The sequence below is a fragment of the Apostichopus japonicus genome, chromosome 1 (assembly GCF_037975245.1).
Source record: "Apostichopus japonicus isolate 1M-3 chromosome 1, ASM3797524v1, whole genome shotgun sequence".
NCBI classification, from domain to species: Eukaryota; Metazoa; Echinodermata; class Holothuroidea; order Aspidochirotida; family Stichopodidae; genus Apostichopus; species Apostichopus japonicus.
In genome coordinates, this window is record NC_092561.1 from 2,608,822 (window position 1) to 2,632,836 (window position 24,015).

At 37.0% G+C, this 24,015-nt stretch overlaps 1 protein-coding gene across 12 annotated transcripts in view; it reads left to right on the forward strand.

The window, feature by feature from the left end:
• LOC139979490 (diacylglycerol kinase zeta-like) overlaps positions 1–24,015 on the forward strand; it is a 149,035-nt gene extending 125,020 nt beyond the window's left edge. For 8 of the 12 annotated variants that reach the window (XM_071990378.1, XM_071990531.1, XM_071990615.1 and 5 more), the window contains 7 exons: positions 301–453; positions 3,093–3,345; positions 4,956–5,099; positions 10,034–10,140; positions 10,493–10,651; positions 11,498–11,698; positions 12,475–24,015. In XM_071990378.1, coding sequence (XP_071846479.1) covers positions 301–453; positions 3,093–3,345; positions 4,956–5,099; positions 10,034–10,140; positions 10,493–10,651; positions 11,498–11,698; positions 12,475–12,521 — 1,064 coding nt within the window. In that variant the 3' untranslated portion in view covers positions 12,522–24,015. The remainder of the gene's footprint in view (positions 1–300; positions 454–3,092; positions 3,346–4,955; positions 5,100–10,033; positions 10,141–10,492; positions 10,652–11,497; positions 11,699–12,474) is intronic. The other 4 variants (XR_011797205.1, XR_011797210.1, XM_071990833.1 and 1 more) reach the window with 4 other exon arrangements.

A 24,015-nucleotide genomic window follows, 5' to 3' on the forward strand; every position in this document is an offset into this window, starting at 1 on the left:
TGGAATCTCTCCTGAGACTGCATTTCCTCGATTTGTGTGACATTATTCTATGCGATAAATCTAAGCAACAAAGCTAATTAATTTCCTGAGGAAATACTTTTTGTTTTCATTTGGGATACTAAACTCTCTCATATCATGTGTCCCTGGGATTCAGTTTTGTTTTTTCCGTTATATTTATACCTCCATCCATTTTGATAGCTTATTTGATATTTTCGTTTATTACATTCCTACTCACTAATGGATCGGTTGACTTTAATTTCTCTTACCCACCTAACCTCCTCCTCCGCTGCTGCTAACCAGCCGTTCCTTTGGGTATCATACTAGTGGACACTGACAGTAACCTGGAGCATATTCGTGCGCACATTGACCGTCTCTTAGAGGTCTATATCCTACAAGACAACAGCGCCAACGGGTCAGCGTCCAGCCTTTCCCCGACCTGGTGCTTCTTAGATTGTAAGTTACTGTCATGCTGCAGTTACCATGGTGATGTTGCAGTTACCGTGGTGATGTTGCAGTTACCATGGTGATGTTGATGTTACCGTGGTGATGTTGTTCCACTGCCAATTCCCCATCCCTAAAGGTCTTCTTTGTGCTGCACTTGTCGTTGTCTTCGTCCGGTAGATTTTCCTTTTTGCAAACTGCTTGGCTATTTTTTGCTGATTTCTTGCTGTGTTATTCTTTAGGTATGTGTTTACTATAGTCTGCTGTGCATCTGGCAGTTCTACATGCACTACATTCTTGCTACTTGTGCTGTAGGGTTACATTCTTGGTGTTGTTTCTGTTTGATGGTCTCAATGCCACTTTCTCGTAATTTGAGAATGCGCCTTGTGTGTTTTTCCCTACTATGCACCTCTCTTCAACCAACCATGCATGCATTTTCAAATAGGAGATTTCTCATGTAAAAAAAAATATAGATATTCAAATTTGTTTTGTAATTTAACCAATTGAAGATGTCAAATTTGTACTATGGTTTTCTCTGATCCCTCAGAGCCTTTTTTACACATTCTCCATATGGATAAAATCATGTCAGCTTTCATTCCCTGACCCCTACATCCTACACCCTCCCCTTATCCCATCCCCTACCCCCTAATTCTGCCCGACACTTATTTTTCTCTGTTGCTGTTGGTGTGTTATTTAAATGTTCATGTTTTTAGTGCTATTGTGTCTCAAGTAGGTTTACCTTGTGATAAGCTCACACTGTAATAATAGCGTTTTGCATGTTCAGGGAAAACTTGGAAGAAAGAAGAAGGGGTTGGTGGCGGAAGAGTGGGGGTAACAGGAGGGAGGGGAGGGGGTAACAGGAGGGAAGAGCGGGGGTAACAGGAGGGAAGGGAGGGAGGTTCATGGTCCTCATGTACATACTGAATATTCATATTCTGCTATGCAGATTCTATCTGCAAGAACTATTGTGTATTGCAGTTCCTCTTTATTTCTTATTATCAATCAAACTTACCTCCATAGTTACCCTTGTTAGGGCGTTCGACAGGCTCTCATAGATTTGGACAAAATTAATCATTTCAATTATCAGTGTCCTTCTTCCAGTCTTTGAAGCTCAGTACAGTTCATCCAATGAATCGTCTGTTAAATTGTCATGGTTTTAGCCGATATCTGTTATTGTAGAAGTTTAAAATGTAAAGAAAAAATTATCAAGTTTTTCATATTAATTTGCGCTTGATGGGATACTACAGTAAATCTTCCTGGTTTAAAATTATGTGATGTAAGATAATATTTAGAAGTGTAAAAGCCCAAAAACCTAGTGCAACTCTTTGGGTCATACCTAACTTAAAAAAGGTCTGTGTGTATAAACATTTTCATGTATGGAAAAACTTAGCATTTAAAAAATCCCATGTAAATTATTCAAGGCCTGTCAATTCTTGATGTGTCATTTATGAGAAACTTAACTAAATTTAGTGATTTTGAAGTACGCCTCTAACTCAGCAGGAGAAAAATCAATGTTTTTTTTTTTAATATACGAAAGACATTTAAGAAGTTGAAAAATATCCAGAGACAACCTTATATTACCTCACAAAATTCATGCCCTTTATAATACTGAAATAGGGCCTGGAGTGAATCTCATCTTTGTTTCTTTATATGGTTTGTGGTAGTGAAAAGGTTGAAAACCTTCAGTAATATCAAAGAAATATTTACATTTGTTAATCAGGACAGGTTTATTTTGTCTGTACTTTTCAATGTCCCAAATTTATTACCTGTTTTGTCTCAGACTAAAAACTTTCTTGTCTCAAACTTAATAATCTCTTTGCTTTTTGTTTTTGTTTTTTTCTTCGTAACCTTTTGTTGTTTGCTCGATAAATGTTCACTTTTCACTATTTATCTAAAAATAGTTAGTTCTTAATCTTGCATTATGGTACAGATTTCAATTTCAAATTTGGGATTTCAGTTTCCCAAATTTATAACTTCTTTTGTCTCAGACTAAAGTCTTTGTTGTCTCAAACGTGATAATCTCTCTCTTTGTTGTCGTTGTTCTTTTTTTGGTCTTAACCTTTTGTTGTTTGCTCGATAAATGTTAACTTTTCACTATTTATCTAGAAATAGTTGGTTCTTAATCTTGCATTTTTGAACAGATATTGATTATAATATTTTTCACTCCCAACTTGATCCAACTTGGATAGGGTATTGGCTTCTGTTTTGTTTTCCTGAATTCTAATGGTAAAATACTAAACTAAACGAAGCTTAACTGACGTTGGCAATTTTACAGAATTTCTTGAATCTGACGGCATCTAATAGAGCAATATATTAATCTTGGTCTGCAGATGAACCATCTATGGATCTCCATATTGTTGCTCAAAATATTACTAAACTATAGATTGAATTTAGACCAACAAATTTATACAGATCAAGGATTTGAGTTTTTGTTAAACTTGCTCTCTTCAAAGATGATAAATCTAGAGGTACAGAACCTTAAAAGAAAAGGATTCTTTAAAGACTCGAATGAAGTAAATCTTCAGAAAATATGTGGGTGACATTGGTCCTTAGGCGAGTAAGTGAGATGAAAACTAATAAAAGTCCATCGAGTCCAATCATTTGGAAGATAGATGACATTTATCGGCATATTTCATTTGTCCTTTTCTCAGCAACGACAGCCGATAGGTTCTTCCGGATCGACCGATCGCAGGAACATCTTCACTACATCACTGATATCTCTTCGGACGACTTGTACGTGTTAGATCCAGAGAGGACCAAACCCTCGCCCCTGGCATCGGATCAGAAAGCGGGGTCGATGCCGGACCTGTTGGCTCAAGAAGGGTCGCATCGTGTACCCCCTCATCTCATACTGGGTAATTCGTTGCCCATACCAACCAGTGGCCAGTTACTGCAGTCTAGAAGGTACGTCGTTGTGGTCATTAACCATGTCTTTGTATCCGTCGCAAGTATCGGATCTAAAAAAATATTTAAATGTTTATTAGAATTAGAAGTGAATTAGCTACATCAGCTTTTATTCTCTCCCAGCTGTTATAGAGTGGTCTAGATATGTTAGTAGCAACAGCTCCCAACATTTCTCCTGAAATTGTCGGACTTAAATACTTTCCTTTGTAAATTAGAGACATTACACGTTCATCGTTTCTATGTTTCTCTCGCATTCCCACTTTCAACTACCACAGAGCTCTGGGACTCCTCCCCCCTCCCCCCTCTCTTGCTATTGACATCCCTGGAGGTGCAGCGATATCAGATATTTGGTATTGCAAAAGTAGTCATTTTCAAGCACTAATACACATGTCAGAGTTGAGAATTATTGTATATACCAGAGTGCTGCTGGGGCTTCCAACTGCTACTTGTCATCTATAAACCAACAACCGATCAAAGGAGCAGAAAAAAAAGGGAGGTGGGGGGGTTGGAAATTTGACAGGTCTTCAATCAAGTTGTCTTCAAGTCCCCAACCCCTCCCCGCCCCACTCCCCATCACCTCCGATCCCCCTCCTAGCACACAGGGAGCCGAAAACTTGCAATCAAGCCTTTCGTAAATTTGGTTTCCTCTTTGGATTCAGAATGTAGGTTTCTGTCCCTCCTGAATGCTTTTCTTCAAGGTTTCTGATCTATCTGACCTACCGATGATGGATATTAACAGAAACACAAGCATTAATCAAATTACATTCTGTCCACACTGACAAACTAAACACTGAGTATCAGACTTGAAGTACAAGTTTAATAGTATGAGTACAAATCCACTTTCATTTGAGTACAAGGCTTTAAGGGGGAAAACGAGTACTAAATTTGGCATAAATAACGGTACTAAGTTTTGAAAATGCCCCAGTACAAGTAAGGGAATATGCACTCACAATAAGGTCTCTCTAATGCACTGTGGACCTGATCCATTTACTTTGGAAACAGAAAAGAAGGGCAGTTATCACATCATCTTCCTAAATTCCCAAAGTTTTGCCATTTTGCAAGGCAGACCACATTATCCGGGAAGCCTCCAACAACTGCTGCCGAAGGCTTTTAGATCCTGTAAAATTCAAACGAATGCAAAATAAACAATGACACTGTATATCTTGTTGATGTGTTTACATTTTCAAAATAATAACATATGTAATATTTTAAACATTCTGCTCATTAACTTAAAACACCTTTTAAAAAGTGTGCTATCTGCTAATAAAAATGCTATTTTAAATTGTGCCCTTTTGTTGAAAAAGGTACTAAATAAAAACAAAGATAACATGTAGATAAAAAGTCCACTTCGTTGAAGAAATCATTCAAACGCTGAAATGCAACGCTACGGACTAACTTTTGTCAGACTGTGTGGAGTTAACTTTGTGGTTTGCCTCTTCAAATTAAAGTCACACGTCCCACCCCCTTGAAGTTTGTGCCCCTCCCCTCCCTCCAGACAGAGCCCTCTTCAGCTCTCCTGCTCTTTGTTTTAGTAATACAATGTATGGGTGACATGGTATGATTTGCCCGTCTCCATATTTTCTGCCCCATTCTCTGCTGCCCCCTATCAGTGATAGCATTGATGACGATGACATCATCCACCCATCCGCCGTTTTACATGTGGACGAGACTCTGGTTGAAGGGGCAAAGAATGACTATGCGGGGTATGACAGTGATGTCTCCCTCACTAATGAACCAACAAGGGACTATCCCAGGTACTATACGTTGGTCACCCCAGTGTGCATGCCACAAATCTATTTTAATATAAACATGGGTGTCTTTTCAAGTACCATTTTGCATTTGATGATGTGTCTACATCAGAACTGTATGGAAGTGTCAAATTTTCTTGTATAACAGGCCTTTAATAAGAACACAATCATGTGAAAAACATGGCTTTGAACATCCTGTGACGAGGTGTGTTCCCTTGACAAATTGCTAAATTTCAAAATTCTCACAGTTTAGATGGTTAGATCACAACCTTAAAGAAACTTTTTTTTTTGTAATTTCATAATTGCCAGTGGAAATGACTCACTGTGTTTTTCAGATGAATAAAACCCCCATACACTCTCAGATTTACTCTGATTCTCTAAAAGTTATGTCCCCACATTTTACGGTAGATCATAATAAATCCGCACAATTCCGTTTTCTGTTTGGGTGGTATGGTACAGGTATTAAGAATTATATCACAGCATGAATATTCAACAGCTCTATATTTAGGACATGATGTAATGTAGTGCTCAAATTCTGTGTTAGCAAATTTGAAGGCTCTGAAGTTGGTCTCTTTATAAGAAAAAACACCAACAAAAAAACTATGATTCCTGTGCATAAAAACTGCTGTACATGTACATGAATATTCAACAGATCTATATTTAGGACATGATGTAATGTAGTGCTCAAATTCTGTGTTAGCAGATTTGAAGGCTCTGAAGTTGGTCACTTTATAAAAAAAACACCAACAAAAAACCTATGATTCCTGTATAAAACCTATGATTCCTTTATAAAACCAATGATTCCTGTGTTTAAAAGCTGCTGTACATCTTTTCACTTACATAGCAATTCCTCTATCACTTTTCTATATCATTTTGCTGTTGCCATTCTGGATAAATGACTTCCTTGCAACGTTGTAATATTTATTACGACTCAAATATCAATCAACACACAGGTGGAGGAGGTAGTTGGTGAACTACTTTGTGTGCAGTTCATATTAGTGAAATAATGACTCCCTGTCTCATGGATATGCATAACTTTGTGTCTCATGCATATGCATAACATTTCGGGCTTCTTTAACTAGTAGGACACATAACACTCACATTTTTTTTAAGCCCTCGATAATAAGTTATGAAAATGAGATGTCCTTCAAATGCAATTTGTTGCTTTCAATGTTTCTGTCATTTTCCCATTTTCATTTAGTATCTCTTCTGTTTTTTCTTTTTGTTCATCTGATCTTGATAGTATCTCCATCCGTCTGAAGTATTCTAATCTAGATCAGAGATCATTGAGTGTTTTTATTCTAGTATTGTGTCGTGTACATCCTAGTTTGAATATCTTTCTGTGTATTAAAGTACTCACAGCCCCCGCCCCTCCCCCCCAAACCGTACCAATCCTTCCACTCTGGCAACTGAATGAAAGATGTTGTTATAGCAACCGTTTCCCTGTAACATTAAACGATGCCAGTATACATTCTACATTGTGTTACGATGACTTTATCGAAGTAAATGACAATATTAACTATATCTTTCTATTATTCTTATTAATTTTCCAACCAAAAAAATTATGAAATTGAATGAGTTGAATGAGAAAATTATCCAGTTTGACAAATTTGGGATAACTTATAACTTATTATAGTCAAGGGGTACCTTAAGCCAAGCTATATCTGAGAGGTACAGTATAACAAGTTAGTCATGGGGATAACTTCCAAGAACCTAAACTAAACCATACTAGTCAAGGGATACCTTAAGCCGAGCTAGATCTGAGAGGTACATTAGAACAGGTTAGTCAAGGGGATAGCTTGCAAGAAACTAAAGTAAATCATACTAGTCAAGGGATACCTGAAGCCAAGCCATATCTGAGAGGTACATTAGAACAAGATAGCCATGGGGATAACTTCCAAGAAGCTAAATTAAACCATACTAGTCAAGGGATACCTTAAGCCAAGCTATATTGATTCGGTATATTAGACCATGTTCATCAAGACATAAAAAATCCCAGCTTACCACTAAAGGAATACTTAGGACAAAATTACCCACAATTTGAAGATTTATCTGTAAATTATGTCTTCTCATAGCCAGCCATCTAACATTTCCCTTGCACCTCTAACAAAGCATCATTTTTCCCTTCTTGAGGTTCAGTGTAAAACCAGAGTACTATCTGGTATCCTGTAGTTCATACCGTTCCATACCCTTACTATTCGAACATCACAAGTCAGTACACGATAAAGCAAATTGTCGATAAGTGAAAGGCAAAGACGTTATATTTGTTTCAAGTGTTTTCTTTGTTATTTTAATGATATCAGTGGAATGTGCATGACTTCCTGAGAATTTGTAATCTATATAGTTGTTCTTGATACTTCTTATCTCTCAGTTGTAATGTCACTAGAAGCATGATGGTTTATGGCAAGCTACATATTATATTCCCCTCTTGAATATTCAAATCTTCATGTCATCAATATTCATGTGGTATTGGTTCTTCAGTATTAACCTGATGTTACATTGATATAGTGAAATGGTTACATTGCTTAGAATATATATATATATAGTATATATATATATTTGTATTTGTTTGTATTTATATATATATATATTTATTTATTGTTCTGCATTCTTTATTTTGAGTTGTTGGAGGGTCCAAAAGATGAAGATGTTTGGTGATTGAAACAACAAGAATTCTTGTTTTTAAATTTGTTTATAATCTTTAAAGACTTAGTTATTGATCAATGTTGTATGATGTTAGAGATATGTGTGATTGGCCTCGTTTACATCCCCCCCCCCACGACCTCCATCTTGTTAAAGTTCCCCATTGATGTAACTCTTTGGTTGGGATTACCATTGAATAATTAGGTGACAAATTGATCCTTAAAGATATGACAAAGTACTAGATGAATGTTCTTTTCATGTTTCATTGAAAAATATATTATTTTCATCGTTCAGAATCACAAGTGCAGATTATGTGTATTGATATTAATTATTCATCACACAAGTCTGAATATTCAGAACTACTCAAATTTTTTTTTTTTTTGAACAAATGTCTTTGAATTTTATTATTAAGACCATAAAAAATCTTGGTTGTAAAAGATGGCCAGGGTATTGTTTATTCATCACACAAGTCTTGAATATTCAGAACTACTCAATTTTTTTTTTTTGGACAAATGTCTTTGAATTTTATTATTAAGACCATAAAAAATCTTGGTTGTAAAAGATGGCCAGGGTATTGTTAGTTGTCCATAACAGCTAGAAAGCATGGCCACAAACATATTCAGTTATTGTAATGTTCAGATAACGGCAGTCACTTTACAGATCACAAGGTGTATATGGAAGCTGCACAACCTATTTAGACATGTGTATAACACACAGATACCTGTGTCTGCATTTCATAAGGAATGATAGTCTGTTAGATGAATCCACAATGAACACACACCATCCCATCTTCAGCTAGTCACAGATTCACTAAAGATCCATTCTAATGTTATCAGTGTCACATTTAAGTCTTGATTGAAAAACAAATTGCTGCCTCGCCTTTTGATTCAGCGGTTTATTACAGGTGTACATTGGCACGGATGAGAGATCTAATTGTGTAAAGGCAATTTATTCCATGACAAGCTGGTGGAAAGAATGTCCTTTAATACTTACATTGTGTTCCGTGTCACACTGTAGCCTGCTTCATAAAGATTTACCGCTACAACTCGAACAATAAAAGATACACTTAATTCAGTAAGGCTCAAATTGAAAACTCAGGCCTAGATATTAACCCACTGTGCAAGTATTTACCTCTGAGATTGTCTTATAAGTTATCGCTGCCACACATTTGTGATATGAATCCTTTAATTTTTGTATTTATAGGAAAGAAAAATGGGAAAACCATCATATATCCAACGATCAAGATATTAAGTCTAAGCTTGACACATGCTGTACTTGATGAAAACATTTTTCTGTAGCAATAACACTGCAGGTCAATCAATGCATTTCATTATCTATGCTGCACTGTGTAGAAAGTGAGATGCTGAGGAGGCTGCAGCATTACTGCAGCTAGGCTGTGGCATCACTGCAGCCTGGCTGTGGCATCACTGCAGCCTGGCTGCGGCATCACTGCAGCCAGGCTGTGACATCACTGCAGCCTGACTGCATGAGACAAACATTTGTGCTCTGCAATTACACACAGTAGGCACTGCTGGTGTGCTCGAGATATTCTTTGTAATAGTTTGATATTGGTTCAGCCTTGCTGCAGGGGTATATGCAGCTGCTGCAGCTTTTCACACTGCCTAATATTAATCGGCAGTTTTGATTTGGAGATGAATTGGGAATAGAAATCACAGCTTTTGTCATTTTGCAGGGAAATAATTATGTTGTAATGTATGAAAGGTACATAGTCTGATCTAACAAGGGTATTAAACAACCTCAGCATTCCTGGTACGAAGGAAGTGAGATGATATTCACGACCGCTGAAGATAAGGCCTAAGTTCAATACATTAGGTCTATGTTTGCATTGTTTTATCTTAATTTCATGTTTGATGTCCAAACTTTCATTTAACAGATGAGAGCGGTATGCCTGCGAAATGCAAACTAGGATTAATAATTATGTTTTTTTGTCATATATCGCTACAGCATACATAGCATTACTGCTGATGTTAGTATTAAAGGTACCATGTCGTTTAAAGTAGGCAGCTGAGGGGGAAGCAAAGAATGATGCCAGGAAGCATAGGACTTTATTGTTCGTTTGTGCTGTACAGTTTCACACAATAGACACTGCCGGTCTGACAAGATAATTACTATTGTTTGATACTGATTCAGCTTTGCTGCAGGGGATCTTGCAGCTGCTGCAGCTTTCCTTCTTCATGCAGTGCCTAATAGGAGTAATGTCAGTTCTAACTCAATGACTAATTACTTGATTAAAATACAGATTTTATTTGATGCAGATCTTTTGTTTTCTTAATTAGTTGCGATGCCATCATTCCACAAGTCCCTGGAATCAGCTCACCGACGATCGGCAGAAGAGAAATGATAGGTGTGTCCGACACTGCTCATCTCAGCCCTGTGGACAAAAGTAAGAAACTTATTTAGTGAAAATTCTGAAGAAGATTCAGGATGGATCAAAACGTCCCTTCTCATCTCTTTTTTACCTACCATGCTATCTCTCCTTTATCTACCTGCCTACACTCTCAGGCATTTTGCTTTCTTGCTTTAGCAAAAGGAACCTATGTAGTCAACTTGGCATGTGTGTGTGTGTGTGTCTGTCTGTAACACTTGCTTGGGTACACTGTAACTGAACAAGGAAAAGTTGAACTTAACTCAAACTTGGTATTTAGATCCACAATAGTGAGAAGATGTGCCCTACTTGTGAGATATATTTAAATGCACAAAGGGGGCAAATATTATGAACAATTGTTTTTTTATAGATTTAATGGATGTATCCAAGAGAGGGGATCCTGTCAAGTTTATGGAACTTCACCGAAAGGGAGCTTGTTTAGAGGCGAGGGACCAACATGGAATGACGGTTCTTCACCAAGCTGCACGGTTCGGCCATAAAGAAATTGTACAGTACGTTATTGACAATGGTAAGTGGTGCTGATTGGTCATATTATGTCACATGTACAGCTCAGACAGATGTCTGCACTGTTTTCAAAATTGGTATTAATCTAGTCGGCTGATTTCTTTGATACACTGTTCAATAATGTTAAACCATTGATACATTTTTCAATATGTTATCTAAAGTGCTGTTCAGTTTAATAGTGCTCTGTGTTTGTGATACTACTATGTATGATTAAAACAGCTAATGTGTAACCTGATTGGTCCCTCAATATCACATGCCAAATCTTAACAGTGCTCAGTGTCAAGCTAATGAAACATTGATATGGAGATATTATACTCCATTATAAGAAGTTGTATATCCTAAATAGACTGTATGCACAAGCTTACAATATGATTTCCACTGGCCTGAGTTTGTGTATAATGCTTATCTTGCTTTAGTTGAGAGATTACTTTTATCTTAACGATTCTCATAATTTGTAAGATAAGCAATATATGTTAGCATGTTTCTTCCATGTGAACATCAAGCCTACATTTCCTGGTAGGCTAGTTCATACTACAAACACTATACATTATTAATCCGCAGTTTTAAGCTGTTTGGTCATTCATTGTCACATGACCAAACGAAAACAACTATTTAGTCGGTGAAATTAAGTTATGATATTTAAAATTGTATTCCAAATATATAAACAAACAGGGAGAAAAAGATGAGGAAATTTGTTCCTCTGGAGAGCAACTCAACATGTCAGCACCTTCAGTATACCTGCCTGAAGTCAGATAACCTGGTAGAACATCTATCCACTCCTGATTCCAACCAATATGGTTTGATACTTTATGCCTAACAATACCTCTGTTGCTCTGTTTCTTTCGGTCAGGTTCAAAAGCATTGTTGGACGCAGTGGATTACGAGAAAAACCAAACAGCTTTACACAAGGCTGCTTGGTACATGAGAAGGACTATTTGTACCATGTTAGTTGAAGCAGGGGCATCCCTGACAAACACTGACTACCAGGGAAACACCCCTCGTCTGCAAGCACTAAAAGCAGAAGATAGTGAACTAGCTGAATACCTTGAAAGTGAGTGCCTCCCTCCTCACCCTCCTCTCCCTCCACTCCCCAAAGCAGACCTCCCCACCCAGGGTAGAAGATTTGTTTAACCCGCTATGAATCAAGTTTGAAATTTATTTTATATTTATACATGTCCACAAAAAGTCAACACAGATGTTTGGTGTACAAAATGAGTATGACTACATAGGATAGACAGTAGAGGAATACGAAAGGTTGTTTGTGAAGCTAAAACAACTAAACAGTAACACCAAGGCAGAAAATATGGAAACAAAGAAATTATAGAAATTTACAAATAAATGTGACAGATTTCTGATTGAACCTTTAATTTAGTTTCTACGACTTCCTACGAGATGACGATTATTTTGAGATGATTTTAGAAGCCCTTTTGAGATTGCAAGTTGAGCAAATACTTAAAGGAAGATTATACTAAATATAATGGCAATAGTTGTTGAGGAATAATTGACCATGTTTCATTCTCTAATGTGTTACTACTGTGAAAAGGTCTTTGTTGTGAATGAAGTATGAATGCCTTTTGCTCTCTAGAGATTATAATCATTGCTACAATGAGAGAAAGAGGGTAGGGGGCAAGGTTAGCATGAGGGTTAGTGGATTGGGGGGAGGGGCCTAGATATTAAGCAAGCCTACCCTCTCCCTGTCAATTATACCCTTATTCTTCTTGGTTTTACCATCATTTGCATGATTTCTGTAACTACAGCATTTGATTTTTTTTTTAGAAAATCCAATTCCGTTTTTTTTTTTTTTTTTGGTCTTTTACTTTTTGGTAGAACGTGAAATTACACTCAAAGGACAGAATCATGAGACTGCTGTTTGACCAAAGTACTGAAGATGATGAAGAGGCGGTGAAAAAGACAGATTAATGAATGGTGACGTACCACTATGAGAAATGATTCCAGAAAGGTTTACCTGTTGTGCTAAAGAGAATTTTACTGTATTAACAAGATAGTATCTTAACATGTGCAATCTTGTAAAGAATCATTCATACTACAGTGGACCAACAACGGGAAAAGATTAATCGAATATTAAATTATTTTAAATTACTTGTTCATAAACAGTTACTAGTAATTAGATTTTGTGATCCTTTGTGGCTATTTTTCAAGTCTCTCACAAATTTTTTCTTTATATATTTTTTTTTTGTGGCTAGACAGACAATTTCAGAAAGCTCAAAATTTTTTTTGTGGTAAAGTCAAAATTTTGACTAATTTACTGTAATGTGGTATTAAAGGTTGGAAGGAAGACCTCAGCATCTCTGGAAGTTAAGTGTGGTACTAAGGACACATGTACAGTGTTCGTTTGGAATCAGTGCAATGGCTTTAGTTTGGACAGAAATACCAGAAGTGCAATCATAAATTTAAACTCAATTGGGTCGTACAAATTTTAAATTTCAGACGCAACGCAAAGCCATTGATTGCTTGCGAATGGAATAAATATAAAACAAAAGTTTTTTTTTTCTTCGGGAATGCACAACCATCCAGAATCCATTTCTATGCTCGTAAAAATGTTATAAAGAGAGTGAATAGAATCACCCACTTACTAATATGTTCCTTTCTTATGAAAAATTTCCCAGTGATTTGAAATTTGGATGAATATCAATGGTGTCATTAGCAGGACTTTTAATGCTGCCTTATTTAGAGATGACTTTAGGGACAAAAGTAATTTTGATAAGTTGTTAGACCGTTATGGGACACTGCTATCACTCCAGGTCTGTATTTCTATATCACTGTTGACTTTTAAGAAATGCCCCTTTAAAACATGATAGGCTCATCAATGAAAGTGGCTGGACTACTACATCTAATATACAGAACATTACAGTAGGTCAATTACTCAGATAACATCACAATCTCAATAAGGAAAGCATGAGACTTTTGTGACAAAATGGTTTTGCCTGAGTTTGTAGAATTTATAAACGATTGATTAACATTAACTATTTAGGTCTACACTGAGTGGCCAACCTCTTCATGGATGAAGGGCCAACCTCTTCTAGGGGCCAACCTCTTCATGGATGAGGGGCCAAACTCTTAATGGATGAGGGGCCAACCTCTTCATGGATGAGGGGCCAAACTCTTTAATGGATGAGGGCCAAACCTCTTCATGGATGAGGGCCCAACCTCTTCATGGATCAGGGCCAAACACTTCATGGATGAGGGGCCAACCTCTTCGTGGATGAGGGGCCAAACTCTTTAATGGATGAGGGCCCAACCTCTTCATGGATGAGGGGGGCCAAACTCTTCATGGGTGAGTGCCCAACCTCTTCATGGACGAGGGCCAAACTCTTCATGGATGAGGGCCCAACCTCTTCATGGACGAGGGCCCAACCTCTTCATAGATGTGGGCCCAACTTCTTCATGGATGAGGGCCCAACCTCTTCATGGATGAGGCCCAACCTCTTCATAGATGAGGGCCAACCTTATCATGGATTGAGTCTTAAAGGATCATTCCTAAGATTAATCATATTTTTATGCTGAATATATCTTGAAAACTGGTATTGGTACATTACATTACTAGCAGTGAAGTTTTATTTTTATTTTTGTCTTGGACTAATGGACATAGCAAGACTATATTTTGTCTTGGACTAATGGACATAGCAAGACTATATTTTGTCTTGGACTAATGACATATCAAGACTATATTTTGTCTTGGACTAATGGACATATCAAGACTATATTTTTCCTTGGAATAATGGAATAATGGACATACCAAGACTATATTTTGTCTTTGACTAAACTATATTTTGTCCTTTACCAGGATATGAAACTGTTTGTGGATGGATTGGACTCTTTTTTCTAAGCATCATTGCTCTTAGGGAAGGTGTGTTACATGACCAACAATGACCAGAGTGTCCAAGAGAAGTATTTTCTATCGTAGTGAATAGCTTTGGGGATCATATTATATTGGAAATATATGTTTATTTATGGGATGAAAGATGAATTGTAGATAGATTTGATCAATTTGAACAGTGTAATTAACCCAATTAGATTAGTAAGCTCATGGTTAAATATTGTGACATTGGTATATTCATCAAACTGTAAATATATATATCAAAATTTTCTATTAATTTCCAAGAACTCCTTGTACAATGCAGGTCCTAGCTCCAAAATATTATTATAAAAACTATTTTTCAAAATTGAGATGACTGTATAACTAAGAAACGTCAGTACATAGTGATGCACTTCCATAAACACTGGGAGATAAATTGACCCAAACAGAAATTGATTTTAATATCTACATTATTACCTTCCAACAAAAGTAAAACACAATCACATCTTTCGTGACCAGAATTGGCGAGTATAAAAGGCTGGCCATTCTTCTCATTTATAGTGCTGCTTTAGGGCTTGCTCAAACCCCAACCTACCCCTCTCCCCCCCCCCCCAAAGGAAAGAAAAACCCCACACACCGAACCACTGATGAGAGCACACACAGTGACGGTTTTCAGTTAATGGCCCAAGCTTGCTTGTTTAGGTCACATGTAAAATTACTTTGACATCATTGATGTAAGAAATACATTTGTTAAAGACTCTACAGTTTTAGCCACCTCAGATGACTGCCTGTCAGGAAAACTATGAATCATTCTGTTTTTCCCGACTGAAGCTCATGATGTGACTTAAAACTGGCAAAAATCTTGATCCACTGTGGTCTTTAGCTCAACCATACCCTGCCGGACGATCCACGATTTTCTACATGTAAACGACTGAGGTTAGTGTTAGAGTTGATGGTACTATATGGTTGAAGCAGTAGTGTCAAGCGAGACCCTTTTAATCCCAGAAAAGTGATATTATCAAACCGTATCTAGAGATAATGGTACTATATGGTTGGAGCCGTAGTGTCAAGAGAGACCCTTTAAATCCCAGAAAAGTGATATTATCAAACCGTATCTATAGATAATGGTACTATTGTGGACCATGATAACATTGGCTTGCATACAGTCATCATTCTTGCAAAATTTTAGAAAAACTAGCATAGCCTAAATATGCCACCTGTATAAAGGAGTATCAGGTGATCACTGAGTGACCATTCTGGTAAAATATAATGAAATTAATTAAATAGAAGAACTTAAAAATGAGTCTTTCTGTATAGCGATGGGAGATATGATTAGATTATATTCAACTTGTGTAATCTCTTGTTATTACATTAAATGTGACATGATTCACACTGTAGGTATAGGTATGTATTTTATCTAGTATTTAATCATGTGACCATTTGTAGAGCGTAGCTTTAGGCTAAGTTATATCAAATTCTGAAGGGGGGGGGGGGAGAAAAAAGGAAAGAAAAAAAATGGTGTTTTTCTGTTTTTTGAAGATATATTAATTTTATTTTATTTTTATTTTTGTAATCATAGCTGCTATATATGTCCGAATATATTGAAAAAATATACATATTCTATACTGTCATTTGAATGGACTTTAGACCTATGTGACTAGAAATGTCGTCCTAAAGAGTCAAGGATGTCAATTTTCTTGAAATCATTACTCGATATGTTAACCATTTATGATTTATTCTGTAGAGAAATGACTAAAACAACAAAAAAATAACAGTAATTGTTATGATTATTTTTCTAAAAGTAGCCATTATAGAAATATCAGGCATATGTTGCATTTAGTTACTTAAGCAATCATAGTTTTATGCTTCAAGCAGCCTTAACATTTTTTTTTAATATTTATTAAAAGCGGTGTTCGTTAACAGCTGGTTTAAAAAAAAAATCAAAATCTGGCAATCCTATCACCCTTTTCTCTTGGTATGAAGACAAAAAATGATTTGGATTTTGGTTTAAGATGATATTTTTAAAGAGTTATTTATATCTGTTAATTTGAGTGTAGGAGCTGTTTCTTAAAAGTTAACTTTGACTTAATTATCACAGAAATGTTTCAGCTCTTCGCATGCATTGAGGTAAGATAAAATTGCACTAAAGCTGATAGAACTAAACCTTGACTAACAGTAAACACATTCAAGTTAGTTCTCCATGTAGCCGTATGGGGTAATTATTGGTGTTGGTAGGGTTTACTACAATATATAGATAACTTGTGCAGTTTTGTTTCACACTGAAGGAACTTACACTTTTCTGGGGCTAGTTCACAAAGTGTCATGCACATGGATTTCTTTGGAATCTTTGCCACAGGGTTGCTGCAGACTCCACTTTCAACCCATGTTCTGGGTGGGTTAACCCTATGAAAAACTTGTGGTAATAATGTGTGATAAAGGGTGGAAACTGGCATGCGTGCGTTTGTGTGTGTCAAAATCACACGTTTTCAGTGAAAGCCGTCGTGATATTGAGATATAGTCTGCATGCAAATTTGGTGTCATTGATATGGGTTTTCTTTTTGTTTGGTTTCTTGTTTTTCCTAGTTAATGCCAGCTCATATTAATTATCAAGACCAATGAAGTATTGTGTCACATGTGTCATGTGTATCAGCATGTTGCAATTAGCCACAACTTTGTGGTGATCCTGCAGATTTAACTAACTGTGACCAAATTGTAATCACTTTCTGTGACTCTGTCAACAAGTTCATGTTACAAGGATTTTTCGTTAAAAGTTGGAAGGATGGATATATCAAGCAAGCTAAATCGTTGATCGATGGCATTGCCAAAATTTCAGCTGATTGCAAAATGCTGCTTTTGACCTTCCAAATGAGTAGAGAAAATATTATGGATAATGTAGAATCAGAAAATATGATATTAAATGATGTTTATTTTAATTCTCTTATGAGGAAAGAGTGTGACTACTTGTTGTAACAGATTAGATCAGAAGGTTTTCCTTCAAGAACAGAATTTGGGAGCAGACTTTCAGAATAACAAATTTTGAGTTACGTTTAAGACTTTGAGACATGGAATGCAAGGACTCCATTATATACCACCCCCTCCATCCTCCATCCTACATAGATGCCCCTAATCCAGTTCCTCTCTCCACATAAGTAGTAGCATTGCTCTTAGCGCTGATTGTACAATGTTGAGAACTAGAACAATCAAGTAACAGCAGCACTTTTCACCACCTTAACACCAGCCAGATTTAAATCTCATAGCGGTAGAAAAAACACTAAACATGATGTTATTATTAGAACCTCAGAAGATTTCTCATTATTTTGTTTTGCTAATTTTGTGTTGTTTTCCATAGTAACGCCCACCGCCACAAGCAGTAAATAATGTGCATAACTAGAAACAAAGTACATCACTGCCTGATAATATAGCATTAGCATGGTTAAACACATTTTATGCTATGAGTAAACTCTGACACTGTTTGACCCATGTCAAGAGTAAACACACTTTATTACAAGTTGGACATAAACATTTAGGGTATATCCCATTATTAAAAGCACATGCAAATTTCCATGAACAAAGGAATCCATTTCATTCACAAATATATTTCACAAGCGAAAACATTTTCTTATAGATTTTTACCAGCAAAGATGTTGAGAATTGCTGAATGGTAGGCACACCGACTGATCCTCGCTCTGGCCAGGTAACATCCTCTGGAAATGTTCTTCTCATGTAGAAGGCAGAATAATATATAGAAGGCCGTAAAGGCCAAAAACACATACTGCTTAGATTAACAATATAATACAATATCATCACAGATATCAAGTAGGTAGGAAGTCAAGTATGTTCGTTTGTTCATGAAAATGCACTTTCTATGGGATATATATATACTTAACAATTTAGCCTTACTGTGATGATAAGGCAGTAGGCTTCACTAAACTAATCAACATTTATTTTATTTTCATGGCTTACGTACCAGCTACTCATGAATATTTATTGAATGAATTACACACACAAAGCCTACAATGTACAAAAGTGCCTGATATTGAAGCAGTGGACTGTGTTTTTGGCTACCGTGCCACTCATATTACCTGTCTGTTCAATTCAGTGAGAGAAACTTTGGACGTTTGAGTAGAACCCCCACCCCCCCCCCCACCCCCACCCTCCCGTAACACCCTTTGTGGGGTGCAATGTGGCATTTGTAACTCTGTATGTGTCTGACCAAAAGTGGTCCTATTCCTATGTATGTTGTTAGTATATTAACTTACTTTTAATTTGCATTGTTGGGCTGGAATGTGTTTTTTTTTTGTTGGTTACTAAGCAGGGTATTTTAAGGCAGATAAGTTCCAATTCTCTTTTGTTGTTCCTTTTTATTGCAAAAAGTTATTATTTTCTTCGGCAAATTCATTTATCACTTGCAGAAGTTTAAAAAATGTAGTGCTATTTTTTTTTATCATTTCACTTAACTTTAGTTTTCCCAGGGCATTTGTGATGTTGAATCTACCTCAGGGGACATTAAAGTCTCAGTTTAACAAACCAAAGACTAGGTTAACATTTAAGGGCTATATTGTTTGGAAACTTGCTGGGTTATTTTATCCTCCACATAAATAAAAGAAACCCACCCCCCACCCAAAAAAAAATATATAAAGATATATATATATCGATCCTGTGTTTACAATCATGGTGCAATATTTCACCGTCTTTTAAGAGATCTCGATTAGAGGGAAATAGTTTGATCTTAAAAGAATCATTAATAGGAACAAAAGAAGGTGTGTGGTGGTGGGGGGGGGGGGGAAGAAGTTAGAAAAAATAATAGTAAGGTATTTTAGTAATTACCAGATTTTTTTTATGTTTTAGCTTAAAGTTCATAGAGATATTAGCCGTTCTGTCATGTTATAATTATGTACTCATTTTCTAATCCAAGCATTTCAATTTAATGGACTTGTAATAATATCATTTTTGTTGAGATTACAAGGCTAGCTTATATTACAACCCTTCAACCTCGGGCCCCCTTGCCTTACCCCCATCTTTTTTTTCAGATGAGTACACAAACTTTATGAAGTTATATAGTCACTATCCTGATGATGTATTTAGTGTATGTTCCATTAAGTGAAAGGTTTTCTTTGCTGTTAGAGTACCACACTCTTCTGATATGTCCATGTTGAGTACCTCATTCTAGTACTAGTACTTCTAGTGATGAGCCTCATTAGAGTACATGTGTCCCTTTGCTACAGAAGATGATAATGAACCTAGGTAGGGAGGTTAGGATCCCCATGTATAGTACCCTGGTCCCTCTAGTAGAGATTGCAGACTGTTAGGTAGGCTAGAGTACCTACATCACATAGTGATGACCCTAGGTAGGGAGCTTAGGATCCCCCCCCCCATATAGTACCCTGGTCCCTCTAGTAGAGATTGCAGACTGTGGTAGGTAGGCTAGAGTACCTACATCACATAGTGATGACCGTAGGTAGGGAGGTTAGGCTCCCCCCATATAGTACCCTGGTCCCTCTACTAGAGATTGCAGACTGTGGTAGGTAGGCTAGAGTACCTACATCACATAGTAATGACCGTAGGTAGGGAGGTTAGGCTCCCCCCATATAGTACCCAGGTCCCTCTAGTAGAGATTGCAGACTGTGGTATGTAGGCTAAAGTACCTACATCACATAGTGATGACCGTAGGTAGGGAGGTTAGGATCCCCCCATATAGTACCCAGGTCCCTCTAGTAGAGATTGCAGACTGTGGTAGGTAGGCTAGAGTACCTACATCACATAGTGATGACCGTAGGTAGGGAGGTTAGGATCCCCCCATATAGTACCCTGGTCCCTCTAGTAGAGATTGCAGACTGTAGTATGTAGGCTAAAGTACCTACATCACATAGTGATGACCGTAGGTAAGGAGGTGAGGCTCCCCCCATATAGTACCCTGGTCCCTCTAGTAGTGATTGCAGACTGTTGTAGGTAGGCTAGAGTACCTACATCACATAGTAAAGACCCTAGTATGTAGGGAGGTTAGGATCCCCCCCCCCCCATATAGTACCCAGGTCTCTCTAGTAGAGATTACAGACTGTGGTAGGTAGGCTAGAGTACCTACATCACATTGTGATGACCGTAGGTAGGGAGGTTAGGATCCCTTTAGGTTAGGAGTACAGGTTAGAAGTATAGGTTAGGAGCATAGGTTAGGAGTACTCACATGCTCGTACTAGGCATATGGTGAACTCTGAAGCTGGGGAGGGAGGCTAGGACCCCATACAAAATATCACATCCCCCAACTCTAGATTACCATGGACCTGTGGTAGGAATCTTTGGAACCCATAAAGTACCACTCCCTCCTTTTAGGGATGATAAACCACAATCTACCTCATAAATGTGAACCGTGGGGTACAACTCGTGCTAGTCATAGGCTGTGAACTAACCCTTTAAAATAGTTTGTGATTATTTTCTGTCTAAATGAGCAACTTAGCCTCTGGGATTTATATCAGACCTAAATAGGTTAAATACCCAAGTAAAATGAATTACTAAAGTAAACCCCAATTTGTGCATATGTCTCAAACTATCACTGAGGTTAAGCGAGTCATAACTGAGGCTATGCTAGCACGAGTGCCTCATAGTGCCTCATTAATATACACTCCACTGGGCAGCTCATGATAAGCGGCGTAGCTTTCTAGGTCATAGTAGAAGCAATGCGTTTATTATTTCATTCTTTGTTCGCTTTTAAACCATTAATACCTCATTTTAAGATTATCGGGGGAAGATGACATCAACTTAAAATTTCTAAATAAATTCAGTTTACTGACATTATGAAGATTTATGCAATGTGATCAATTAGAGAGAACCCTTCATAACCCCACTCCACCCCCTCCCCTACCCCCCACCACCTCCCCCAGTCTCCTTCCCCCTAACCTTTCCTTGTTTTCCAGATTATAGAATCAGATTTGCATTCAACTAGCTACCCATAGTTAGGTCTGTTTATTTGAATGTTTGTTCTATTAGTTGCTTCCTTCCAATAAACTTTGCACAGGACTGGGTAATTGGCAACTTTAGAACCATCTATAAATAGACATGTCGCTTCAATTTAATACCATCTCCCTCCCCCCACCCCCTCCCTCTCCTTTGTGTAGAATGTTAGTCACGACAAGATGTATGTTGTCTCAGTCAGTCAGTGTGTGTGTGTATATATAAATCTATATGTTAGTTTGTTATGTCTGTTTTACTCTAGTGATTTGTAATAGGCTTTCAATTTGAAAGCATTCCCAGTGAGGGAGAGGGTTGGGTGGAGTTTTTTGCATTCTGAACCTTAGTGAATTATTGATGGCGGATACTGTGATGGCAGCCTTTGCATTCCCTGATCTACTCCATCGTATGTTTTTACCTACTATGGAATCCGTGACGGTACATTGTTTTTACCTAGTTTGTTACAACTATAAGTAGTCACACTGTCAAGGGCTCAATTTGAAATGACCCTCCTCCCCTACCGTATAAAAGCCTGTAGATGATCAATGATGCAGTTGAGTCAGAGGTCATTTGTTGTCTTTTAGTTCAAAATGAATCATCGTTCGTTCCAACACTTGTGAACAATTTATTCAATGATATACCAACCACTTCCTCCTGATTCTATAAGAGGGACAAAGAGATTATTGAAACGCCAACCTTATTATTACCTGCGAATTACTTTTCGGTCTTTTTTTCTCTCTTTAAAACGTTACAACTCAGTTTATTGTAAAGTAAAAGAGGTTTCTATGTGGTCATATCAGTACCTTCTGATTTTGACGTCATGAAGATGGAATGACGTCATGAATATAATGAATAATATTATCACCGACTGCCGAGAACTTGGGAAGCACATGTGTTGTGTATGTATACATATGGCATCTGGATCCATTTGTAAGTTTAATTACCTACAATATGAATGCACACAAACAAAACTTGGCTCTTTTACTACAAAAAGAATAGTGGCGTGAAATGTACTGTGAGTCTAACGATTATTTTCAGTGTACAAAACGAGCTGGAGAACATATGCCAGGTTACTAGAATTCAGTAATTATACCAAAATGTCAAAAATCGATATAATTTGATATAATTTTATGATAATCGTTTTTGTTGATCAGTTGGTAATGTTTGTTAGTTTATGCTCCCGTTTTGATTAATACACACATTGGTTATGTCTGTGATGTTTTATTTTAAACCAATGCTAAAGTTTTGATTGAAGTTTTTGAATTAATGAATCGATCTGGTATCACAAAATTGAATTGTACTATTGCGGAATTTATGAATATTCATTACCATACAGTGCAATCTTTAAATAATTGTTTGTGAGTTTATTTTCTTCTTTCTTTTCCATGAAAGAAATATTGTGCAATTAGTGGATAAAAAGATGGCTGTATATATTATGCAGAATTTACAATATTCTGTACGAAAAGATAGCCCCCCCCCCCCCAACACACACACACACACAATTTCACCATCTCAGAAAACGACCCATCAGTAATCCAAACACGGATCATTCAATTCAATGGACACTATAAGGTCGCACATGCGCATCAGCTTGGCTTCATCATTACGCATACCTTGAGGCGTTGTGAGCAAATAACGTTGCGTTGATTCACTGTTTTTGGTGTGTAAGAAATGAAGGAGTCTTAATTGTTTCTAGCCCTCTTTAGTTACTGAAATTTACTGAACCACGTTACTATTATTTCTTATGTACGTATTAGGTTGTTTTCATTCGTTTACTCTGCATATTTTACTAGATAATTTATTTCTAACCTATATTTTACATGAGTTAAACATCACACCTTGAAAATGACCCTTTAAAAAGTGTGGGCCTTTTGCACTTTCTTAATTAATAAATACAGCAGTGATTAATAATCCTTCTGCGAAATATTGACTGATGGTAGTATTTGACATCACGTGATATTGCAACGTCTCAAGCATATCAAAGGGTTTTAATGTTTGAGGGGAAATTTTGAATTTTGGACAGCCAGTTTGAATGTACAGTTTTGCACAGTAAATTTTAACTTTCATTTTAAATTTTAATTAGGAAATTGTCCTGGCCATTTTCGATGGGATACGGCACTTTCGCCGTTCATCCAACCACCACCATGGGTCAAGTCAGTGGACGTTGTTTTAAAACCTATGTTGTGCTGTAAATTTCTGTCAAGAAACTTGTGTACACACAGTTTTCAGTTGAACTTCTTGCAGGGACCCCATAGCCACTGCCTATGGTGGTAGTGATCATTATCATTGTACAAGCTAACTGGATGACATTTGGATCCAGAGTATAGTACAATGTGATGTTATACCTAATGATTTTGAATGTTAGTTATAGGAAGTCATTTTAATTAACGTTACATATTGAATCAACAGGGGTTATTATTCCTGGAATAATGTCATGTTGTAATAGAGGGAGGCATTATACAGAGGGCGCCGTGATTTAAAGAGGGCGGTGTACATCATATAGAGAGCAGCATTTTCGATGATATACTATAGCACCATGCTGGTCTTGGTTCTTTAACACCATGTTTACGTAGTCAGACAAGTGTTTACAATAAATATTACGAAAAATA